This window comes from Haplochromis burtoni, unplaced genomic scaffold (genome assembly GCF_018398535.1).
Source record: "Haplochromis burtoni strain Fernald_Lab_line unplaced genomic scaffold, NCSU_Asbu1 Contig_13, whole genome shotgun sequence".
NCBI classification, from domain to species: Eukaryota; Metazoa; Chordata; class Actinopteri; order Cichliformes; family Cichlidae; genus Haplochromis; species Haplochromis burtoni.
In genome coordinates, this window is record NW_024582374.1 from 2,111,457 (window position 1) to 2,122,468 (window position 11,012).

At 41.0% G+C, this 11,012-nt stretch overlaps 2 protein-coding genes across 2 annotated transcripts in view; both read left to right on the forward strand.

Moving 5' to 3' along the window:
* inpp5d (inositol polyphosphate-5-phosphatase D) overlaps positions 1–6,395 on the forward strand; it is a 17,549-nt gene extending 11,154 nt beyond the window's left edge. Inside the window, exons 19-27 of the mRNA XM_005919738.2 lie at positions 911–1,000; positions 1,081–1,191; positions 2,119–2,198; positions 2,288–2,375; positions 2,459–2,605; positions 2,697–2,760; positions 4,953–5,150; positions 5,279–5,703; positions 5,799–6,395. Coding sequence (XP_005919800.1) covers positions 911–1,000; positions 1,081–1,191; positions 2,119–2,198; positions 2,288–2,375; positions 2,459–2,605; positions 2,697–2,760; positions 4,953–5,150; positions 5,279–5,703; positions 5,799–5,830 — 1,235 coding nt within the window. The 3' untranslated portion in view covers positions 5,831–6,395. The remainder of the gene's footprint in view (positions 1–910; positions 1,001–1,080; positions 1,192–2,118; positions 2,199–2,287; positions 2,376–2,458; positions 2,606–2,696; positions 2,761–4,952; positions 5,151–5,278; positions 5,704–5,798) is intronic.
* Positions 6,396–7,872: 1,477 nt separating this feature from the next.
* Positions 7,873–10,948, forward strand: smx5. Its single transcript, XM_005919732.3, has 5 exons — positions 7,873–7,976; positions 8,170–8,237; positions 9,562–9,592; positions 9,690–9,749; positions 10,482–10,948. The coding sequence occupies exons 1-5, from the start codon at positions 7,974–7,976 to the stop codon at positions 10,605–10,607; spliced, it is 288 nt and encodes a 95-aa protein (XP_005919794.1). The 5' UTR covers positions 7,873–7,973; the 3' UTR covers positions 10,608–10,948.
* The last annotated feature ends 64 nt before the right edge of the window (positions 10,949–11,012 follow it).

An 11,012-nucleotide genomic window follows, 5' to 3' on the forward strand; every position in this document is an offset into this window, starting at 1 on the left:
ATATGTGGAAAAAGAGAGTTTAGCTCACTTGATTAATTCCAAGTAATTGTCTTTAACTGGACCAAGCAGCCAATATGAACTTATTGGTGCCTACATAAAATAAATAATGAGCCATTTTATCGTATTAATCTTTCAACTGCTGCTGCTGACTGCAGTCTTCATTGAGCTGTAGCAAAACCATGAACATTTCCTAAAGTTAGACCTTTTATAATATATAGAGAATAATCGTTAACTAATTTTATATATAGATCAATAATGTATAAAAATGTACAGTACTAGACTAAAGTTTGACACACCCGCTCATTCAGAGTTTGCTACTATCAAGTGTATGAAATGAAATGTAAACAAAATCTGCATATCTGAAATCTGACGGCAAAATAGGCCGTTTGACTTTGACTGCAGTTTATACGCTCGTCACTTCTTCAGCCAACTTCATGAGCTCATCACCAGGACCACACACACACTGACCTTTTGTTAGCTGTTTTTGTTTCACTCTAAGCTCAAACCAGCACAGAACATTTGATGCAGCACTCCTCCTTACAGAATGTGGACTCTGTGTCCAACTGAAAAACAAATGATGATCCCACCATCAAACTACACCCTTTCCTCCATATTTTGAGGTAGAACAATGCAGATTAACATCTATTTACTTCCTCTGCATCTCTCAGAACCTCTGATTTTTGACTGATCAGAGTCAGATTTCCACTGTTCTAATGTTCATTCTCTGTGGCCCTCGCGCTCTTCTTCTTTTGTTTTCACGTTTTGTTTCGCACTTAGAAAATAAGAAAAAAACCCTTGAACGCAAAAGTGTCCAAAGATTGAAGTGAAACTGCAGCTGAGACGTCCTTTCAGGCTAAATATGTGTAAAATATGCACAGAAGTGTTTATAAGTGTCTGTTTGAACTTGCAGGGTGCACTAATAACATCATGACAAGTGACCACTCCCCGGTGTTCGCCTCATTTGAAGTTGGAGTTGCCTCGCAGTACGTTTCCAAACAAGGTATGACCCCCACCCACCCAACCTACGCCACAGATGAGTCCGCTCAATAGCCGCAGTCTGATGCCGCTTTTATTTTTCAGATCCCAGCAGTGCGCCTCCTGGTGGAATTCAGATCATGAACTGTGTGGCCATCTTGTCGACAAAATCGAAGACCAAGTTCTTCATCGAATTCCATTCCAGTTTCTTGGAGAGTAGGTTTCCTCTTTCTGATTGACCGCATCTCACTAGATTCTGCTTTAAAGGAACAGTTCGCCTCAAAATCACATAAAAATCATGCTTCCTCTGGACTGTAAGTGCTGTCTATGAGTCACAGTCAGAATGCAATTGACACTGATGGCACTCAAAGGGAAACAAATTGAAAAAGCAAACATTAAACACTCAAATCTGTAAAAATACAAAGAATCCTGCCACCAGGTGACAAATACACTTTCCTGAAACCACAACTTTATTACTCAAAAATCCCCCACAAGCCTGGCTGTGAGAAAATTCTCCTGGGAGTTGTTTTCTCTTTGGTGAGCTACACCCACTCGTAGTACCACTGTGCAGAAATCGGTGTGCACCTACCCGTGCCGAGAAGCCGCTGCTCACAGTGTGACAGGATGTAAACATTAATACTGCCGTGTCAGCTAGCTGCACACTTCTTCTGGTCGATGTGTGTAGACACTAGAGAGAAAATACTTCCTACATTAAACTGCTTACTCTATTTAAAGTAGACCAATTCCTCTCCTTTCCAGTTCCATGCTCTTATTCTGGGACTCTACTAGAGGAGCTTTGCATTGTTCACAATGCAAAATAATCTTTTAATTTTTTAAAATTTTATTTATTTATTTATTTATTTATTTATTTATATTTTATTCATGCTTGAAATGAACTGTTTTAACCTTGAAGTCCACCCTCGCTGTGCCTGAGATTATATGTTATCTACTCTCACTGATGTCATGCACAGCCAAGATCTTTGCAGTAGACTTCTCAAAAAAAAGGGAAAAAGGTTACACCAAAAACTATCAATATGAATAAACAGCACTGCAGGCCAGAGCATGCATGTATGTATGCATGAATATTGGGTGAAGTGTCTCATCAAACGGGCTACAATGACTAAAAGCAAGCATTTCTAACAGAAACTGTAAAGACTACAGAGGGAGAGAACAGCGAGCACTCCGATGGGTCTATAAAAGTTTGGTTTGGCAACCAAGTAGAGGTAAACCACAGACACAGCTCACAGCACACACTACTTAGTTATGGCATCAGTCAGTCGTTATTCATAGTCATTGTTTCTGTCTTTTAAAGCTGACCCCTATCATCTCTGACCCTGAGTACCTTCTGGACCAGCACATCCTGATATGCGTGAAGTCGACGGACAGCGACGAGTCGTACGGTAATGAGCTCGCATTACAGCTTGTAATTTGGATACGGTGGGCTCAGCAGCGCTTACAGTTTGCTGGTGTGTTATCCCTAAAGGAGAGGGCTGTGTCGCGCTGCGAGCCGCTGAGATCAGCTACACCGAGTTTCAGATCACACTGACTCACCACGGGGAGAAGACGGGAACACTGACAGGTGGCATCCAGCTACGCACCTCTGAGGGCAAGCCCACCGAGAAGCTATACGGTGAGGCTGAGCTTCGACACAGGACGTATTTGTTCGATTTTTTTCTTCTTCGGTTCTTGAAGCTTTATTCTCATTTTGGTTCTTTTTTCAGATTTCATCAAAATTGAAAGGGATGACCCCATCGCCTCAAAAGGCAAATCTGGAGACCTCAATAAGTAAGATTTGGGGGTTTTTTGTGAACCTGTTGTGCATTCCCTTATGTTCTGTCATGGCTCGTTACGTATAAAATCAACCACATCCGAAAAACATTCTCACCCTCAAAATCAGTTGTTTTATTTCAGGAAAATAACTTCAATTTATTGAATGAAGTCATGCAGAAATGTATCTTTTTGCTGTGAAGATTTTTCCAGCATTTTTAACCCATCATAACTTCATAAGAACAGGAGATGTGCTATGGCTGAAAAACATATTTAACCTCTGCAAAATAATGAGTTTTACACACACTGGCAAAAAGTCAAAGTTTTATTCAGCACAGATTTTTTTTTTCTGTACCTGACTTGGAGCATCACCAGTTCGATGTCTTTCTTTGACATAGAGGAACTCTGGAGAAAGCTTCAAAAAGTGTAATATGGTTAATTTCTCTAATCACCCTGTGGGATAGGTCTAATATGGTCAACATTTTTGTGTAGCTTATGATCGCCCTCTGTGATTAAAGTCATTCAAAGAGTTTGAAAAACCTCTTTAGAACCTGAAAATGTTTGGTCAATGTCCATCTGTAAAGACTATCATATGGAACATGTGCACACCGGAGTTTAAATTGAATTTACAGCCATAAACCACACTTACAAGTGTTAAAATATGACTGTGGGAGAAAGTTTTGTGACACAGATGAGCCTGTTGCACGAAAGTTGATCCATTTTTAATACTTTTGAATCGTTGCGATATACGGGACATCATATATTGCTGTTTTCTCACAATCATCTGATGGGTGGCTGTAGGATGACTTTGGAAATCAAGAAGAGGAAGTAAGTGAAGACAGGGTTAGGGATTAAATGGTGGAAGAATGATGTAAAGCGTTCAGGCTGGAGTTGAGACAGGCTCTGGGTGGTAGGGAAGAGTTACAAATGACTGGAAAAGTAGAGTAATGAAGAAGTAGTGAGGGAAACTTCCAGGAAGGTGTTGGACGTATCCTTTGGAGACATGGTGGTGGAAGGAGGATGTACAGGAAAGTATTCTAATGAAGAGGTTAGCAAAGAAAAATGTTGTGAAGTCAGGGAGATGAAGAAAGTCAACAGGAGTATAAGAAGGGAGAGAGAGGTGGAAAAGGGTTATAGTGAGTGTGTATGAGTCTGGACATGAAGAAAGGACAAAAGGACTTGTATAACTTGGCTAGGCAGACAAAAATGAGCAGGAAAGGATGTGAGGCAGATTAGGAGATTAAGGATAGAGATGGAAATATACTAACAGATGAAAAGAGTGCGTTGAGAAGATGGAAGGAGCTGATTGTTGTAAAAAATGAGAGAGAGGAGGGCAGATGGATCAAAGTTGGTTAATATAAGAAGTGCAGAGCATTAGTGAGAGCAGCTATGAAGCAGAAAGAAATCCATTTGGTCCTGATGACATAGCTGTGGAGGTATGAAGATGGAGGGCAGGGGACTTTCTCGCCAGATTGTTTCACATCATCCTGCAAAGTGAGAGAATGACTGAGGAAGGGAGAAGAGGTTAACCAGCACCAATTTTCAAGAACAAGGGTGACGTGCAGATCTCTAACTACAGGGGGATAAAGATGATGTGCCATACCATGAAGATAAGGGAGAAAGTTGTTGAAGCTAGTTAAGAAAAGAGGCGATGATCAGTGAGCAACAGCAGCTTCATGCTGAGAAAGAGCTCTACAGATGGGATGTTTGTTTTAAGATGTTGATGGAGAAGTGTGGATGGGAAGGTCAGGGCGAGCTGCACTGTGCCTTTGCGGATCAGAGAATATGACAGGCTGATGATAGGGTGCCAAGACAGGAACTGTGGTACTGATGGGCTCATGGTGGGGGTGGAATTACATCAGAGATCAGCTCTGAGCTCCTTCTTGTTTGCAGTGCTGATGGAGAGGCTGACAGATGAGGTCAGGCGGTCGTTGTATACGTGATATTTGCAGATAAGACTGTGCTCTTTAGTGAGAGCTGGGAGCAGGTGGAAGAGATGCTGGAGAGACGGAGTGTGCTCTGGGGAGAAGGTGAATCAAAGTTAAGAGAAGCAAGACAATCCACTGTCATGCTGGTGGCATAAATAGCAGCTATGAGACTGCGATTCAAGTTTTTCTGTTGCCTGATTAATTTTGATTGCTGGTTTGGACCATCAAAACTACTCAGCGTGATTTTTCTTTTTTTTTCTTCTTCTTTTTTCTGGTTAACAGGTCTTGTAGCAACCAACCACATGATATTTCTAACCCCAATTACATGGGAGTGTCATTCAGAGGTGGGAATGTGATAGATAAAGGCTGGAGTTACAGCATGCCACCGCGAAATGTTCCCTGTGGTGGACAAGCCGGAAAAGAGCCAAAGAAGGGTTACGATGTGAGCACACGCAGCCCCACGGGAAAGCCTGCTTCTGTGTAAGTGTTAGCCTCTTTCTGGTTTGAAGACACTTCAGTTTCATTTCTAAAAATACCTCTAAACCTTTATCTGATCTGATTCTATAGAAAATGAAACCGATGTCATTAACTTATGATTTCTCTGACAGGGGTGAGAACGGAAAGACGTCAGAGATGTTTGACAACCCGTTGTATGGTTCAGTGACCAAATCACATGGTCGGTCTAAAGACCAAGACCAACAACAGAAGGACCTTCTCATACCCCCAGATATGCTATTTGGATCCTCCAAAACAGCAGATGGAGATACCGATCGTCCTCCGGTGCCCACTCCACGCAACCGCTCCTTCACCTGCTCTGAGAACAAACCTCAGCCTCCAACACCAGTCAGCCTGCATCCCCCATCACAAAAGAAACCAGTGGTGCCCTCACGCTCAGAAGGCGGGATGGGCCTAAGCCGCCCTCCTTTGCCTGCTAAGTCCCGACCGGGTGTGCCAGAGCCCCAGACCCCCAAACCAAGAGACTACAGAGACACCTCAGAGCTCACCAGCAAACACAGACCACCAGGAAGACCTGGTGAGTCTCGCAAAGACAGCAAGGAACCTACTCAGGTTTCCAGACAGCTATAATACACTAAATGACATCTCTTTGTCTTTTTTTTGTGCATCCAGACGTTTCCAAGACGGGTCGCCCTGTGAAGTGAGACTGAGAGGTACAGCTTCCTGGCTGCATTTCTGGAAATATTTTTAAAAAACCCTTGTCTCTCATTTTAGAGGACAATCACATATCTGTGCTGTCATTATAGAGAAGTCAGTTGGCTTAGCTTTGCACCTGTCCAAAGGTCTAAAAAATTCATCTGCCTGTCATCCTCAAAAACTCACTTTGTAAGTTAGACTGAGCCGGGCTAGCAGTTCCCCTTTATTTCCAGTCTTTATGCTAAGCTAAGCTAACTAGCTTGTAGTTAGCTTAGTTATCTACTTATCTGAGTGCTAGTGAGACATTAAATGGGTGTACCAGTGTCTAACTCAGCCTTCAAATGTATGTAAACTCATTTTTTAGTTTCTTGGATTTCTGCAAAGCTCGCATTGGAACGTAAGTTTGAACCTGAAACCTGCTTCTAAATTAACTGTTACATTTCATTTGGAGTTTTTACACTATACAGTAGCTGATGAATGTTTACCGCACAGTATTATCTTGCACAGACATGTTTGCCTTTAATATGTGCAAATGATGCTCCAATGAATTCCAATATTAAAGCTTGAATTACATGTTGTGTGTGTGTTTTATGTCACGTCACAAATGACTGCTTTTAAAACTTGGAGTGTAGGCCGCTACAATCTGCTGCGAGGACCAGACCGGTCACACTGCAGTGATTTGCCTCCATCTGCTGGTACCTAAAGGAACTGCAGGCAGTCTGAGACTTGCAATTTATTCAAGGGGACTTTCTGGCTTGGTGTTATTGGAAATACATCTACATTTTCTCTTTAATCAGCTGTGACTAAAAAGGTGAGGTGGCACAGTTCCTGATGTGCACTTTCAGTACAAACTGCTTCTACTACTACGCCTCTTCATTGTCGTAAGGCTGCAGCCTGTAACCTCCACCCATCTCGCTTTTGTGCCTCTGCCTTTGCTCCTGTTCCCATCAGAGACCCAGCTATTGTAGCTCAGCCAGCACACTCATCTCTGATCAGCCTTTCTTCCTCTTTCCATCAAAGGGTCATGCTTACTACATGTTCTACCCACCTTAAAACTCATCTTTATTTCATGACACATGTTTACACACCCCAGTTCTTCTGTGCAGCTCCATGTTTGAGTATTTGTTTGGCTGGAAGATGCTGCATATTTGGGGAATAGTCACCAATAGTTATAGACATGGTTGAAGACATGCGTTGGTGTACATTGGCTGTGTTTTCTTGGTGTAGATGTTGAGGCTAACAGCCTAGCCAGTTCTGTTGGTTTAGTTGGTAACTCTTTTGGAACTGGCTGAGGAGAGAAGAGCAAAGTCTCTGATGAAGTCCAAGTGTGTGAATGTACTCCACTGCAAATATTTTACACATATGTTGACTTTAAAATATGACTGAAATAACACCAGCGGTTTCTGTGTTTTCCACCCTGAGTATTTGAGAATTAGAAGGCCCTATCATGGTTTTCCTTACCTTTCATGTTATACAGTAACTGTCTGTAGCTGAAAACAAAAATCCCAAAATGACAAAGTTCAAGGAAAAATACAAATAAATTCTGAAAAAACAAATTACAGACAAACAAATTCATAATTACAGAAATGTAATTACAGCGACTATGGTACCAGCTGTCTTTGCATTGTGCATTTTTTTCTGCTAAATAAAATAAATAAATATAATTTAAAAGTCATTTTTATTAAGTTCGTGTTTTGTTTTTGTTTTGTTTTTTAATTAAGGACCCACACCCTCTCCTAGAAGATGTAATTTGAAACTTTGGATGCATTAATTATAAACTTCCAACATATATTTATTTATTCTTTGGTTGCACCAGAAAAAAAAGATTTTGTATTTTTCATAAGCATTTTGTTTAATGTCAGCTGACAGTGTTAAGCTTTTTTTAATTATTGTCTCTTTAAATTATATTTTATTTTATTTAACTGAAATATATTTTCATATGAAGTTTTTATTTATTTATTAATGTATTTTTGGGGAAATCGCAATAAAATTAAGTCAACTAGATAAACAACTGTGCATGAACGTTGAGCTTAGCTCTGTCGCCTCTGTGTGGCGAACTTTAGTAATTACATCCTGGTGTGTCTCAGGAATATTAAGGGTTTGATACGTCATCGACAGGCGACGCGCCGCTAGGAGAGGGCAGCAGTAAGAATGGTAAGGATTCACGATGAAATTATGACTTTTCTGTAGAGTTTATAGCAGATAGGTGCGGCAGGAGAGAGCCTCTGACCCGAGCACACCTCGGTGTTTCTCTCTAACCTTTATTCTTTCAGCTTAAAAAAAAACAAAACAACCCACCGCCACGCTAACCGTGCAGCTAACGTTAGCATGTGTTTCTGCTCCGCAGCTTTTTTACTCGTTTTTCAAGTCGCTGGTGGGGAAGGACGTCGTGGTGGAGCTCAAAAATGACCTGAGGTTAGTATTCGTGTTCAATTCGCTCACATAACCTGCTGTTTTCCGGCCTGTGTTGTTTGGTCAGCGATTGCTGTTTGGAGCTTCGTTAATAGTCGCAGCAGCGCTCCTACAGTCACAATTTGAATATTGATTTTTTTTATTAGTTTTCATTTCATTGCAGCAGTTTTTAATACTTCTCAGCTTTAGTTCCGTTTTATTGAATTCTGCAAGAATATTCCAACACAAACAGCTCACTCTCAGTCATACACATTCTCAGAAAGTCAAGCTAACAACATTTCCTGTGTGTTTTACTCTGTGGTTGTTCAGTTTGTGAGGTTAGAGTTCCAGGTTAGTTCGTTATGTTACGCACTTCTGCAATCAGTCATCAGTGAAAGGCCTTAGACAGCGATCAGTGGGCTCTGAGTCTTTATTATGAGCTCAGCACTGAAATATTTATTACGTATTACCGTAGCTGTCACTGCTTAAATGGAACTAATCTGCATGAAACTGTCGACATAAAACACAGAACGTTTTATTTCTTGTAACTGGTCACACTGACGACCACTGATGAAATGATTGTCGTGGTTGACTTCTTGTTGGAGATGATGGGGGGGGGGGGGCGGTTTCTGAATAAAATCTGAAGTATCTTCAAACAGGATTGAAACTGAAACTGGACAAAATGTAGCTTAAAGTAAGATTTTGAATCCAGGTTGCAGCCTGTCAGGTCACAGCCGCAGAATTACATTTGTTTTAACATTACTTCAACTTCTGTATGTCGGATAAAAGTGAAGCGGAATAAAATGTTTTGTGAGATCAGAGTCACAAACCTGTCTGCTTTGTTTCCGTGTTGCAGTGGTGGTATCAGAGCTTTCTTTCATAGACGGAGTAGATTGTACAAACTACAATGAGACTTTCTTGAACACTAACTGTTCCCTTCTCAGAGTTAAACCCTGGAGCAGGGTCCTGATGCCTGTCAGTAATGACGGTTTTAAAATAAAACAACAGGTTTGTGCTGCTGCCTGTCGTTTCCAGTACAGCTTCTAAAATATGTGCAAATTACTGAATATTATATTTTGGTGATAATTCTTATTGTTTCACCACCCAGACCTGTGGAAATAAATGTTTAAATACCCATAAATTAATCAATAACTGGCATGGAAATCCTGAGGTCAGAAAGAAAACCTCAGAAGTCGTGTTTGCTTCACCTGGGCACACCTGACTGTAAATTCCACCCAAATACCGATGAGCTGTTCCCAAGCCTCATAATCTAAAGATCAATTGAGCAATTTTGGTTTGTATTTGTGAACAGAGTCATGTTCATGAATGTGTGTGTTTCTCTCCTCAGCATCTGTGGAACGCTTCATTCTGTTGACCAGGTTGGAAATAATTCATTTGTTTTCAAACGGAAGCTGTTCAGTTTTTAAATTTCTGCATGCCGTTTTCACATCGCTGTCCTCTGCTTGCGTGTTTCAGTACCTGAACATTAAGCTCACAGACATCAGCGTCACAGATCCGGAGAAATATCCACACATGGTAAGTTTTGCTTCTGGAGACTTTCTACATTTCATACAGGGGGAAAAAAGACTACAGAAACAGATGAGGCTGTCGCTGCTAAACAGGAGTTTACGGTTTTACAGTGTACAGAAAAAAAAGGCTGTTGCCGTGTACTTACAAGGTTTTTAAGGTTCTGCTACAGAGGTCTGTACAACCAGTAAAAGAAACTACATTCTCTGCTGCTGTATGTGAGAATGTAGAGATGCTGCCCTTCTACCTGATGAATCTTTTGATTAGATGAATATTCCAGCGGTGAAAATTTGCACAGGACTTCTGTTTTCCACACAGAATGATGCATGATAAATAATTAGGGGCTCAATTATGCCCCCCAAAAAAGACACACAGACAACAGCTCCTCCCGAGTTATACAAATATGTTTACACAAATATCTTTTACATTGATTGTGTTTTTCATCTATTATACACAAAGCTTTGTTTTCATCATGTATGTGAATTTTGCAACATTTGCTGCTGCTCAGTTTTTAATGAGGTCAAGAGGAAAAACTAAAGTTAGATATTTTTCCCCGTGTTGTTGTTGTTATAATACAGCATCAAGAACATAAGTATAAACTTTAGCTCCTTATTTAAAAGTTGCATAAAATCAGAGTTCGGACATTAGAAAAGGCCTTGAATGTGCACTCCTTAAAGCTCACCAGCAGCTCCAGCACCGAGTGACGGCTGTCTGTCTTCACACTGTTTTCATTTGCTGCAGCTGTCTGTGAAAAACTGCTTCATCCGTGGGTCGGTGGTCCGTTACGTTCAGCTGCCGGCAGACGAAGTGGACACTCAGCTGCTGCAGGACGCTGCACGGAAAGAAGCCATGCAGCAGAAGCAGTGACGGGGCTGCGGGACGGGGGGTGGGGGGTAAGGGGAACAATGAATGGGTAGTTCTGGTTTTGGGTTAAGTTTGTGCAGCCTCTCTTTGTCTCTGAAAATGTGTCTTTGACACTGGGGATCAATCATTTGCAGTTTTTGTTTTCTTGTTGTTTTTTTTAACCTCACAGACGGTTTAGATGTCATCATTTGATCCCTTTTTTTGGTTTTATATAGAAATAAACTAATCAGAGAGTCCGGAGAGGAAACCTGCTGTGATGTTCATGTTGATGATAACAGGCACGCTTTGCTTATCAAGTTGTGGCTTTTTTATGCCTCTTGGAAATAAACATTATTTTATTTATATTTTCATGACATTTGTGATTTATTTTTTATTTTTTTAGGATGATCTTGGTGACATGTTGGAGGA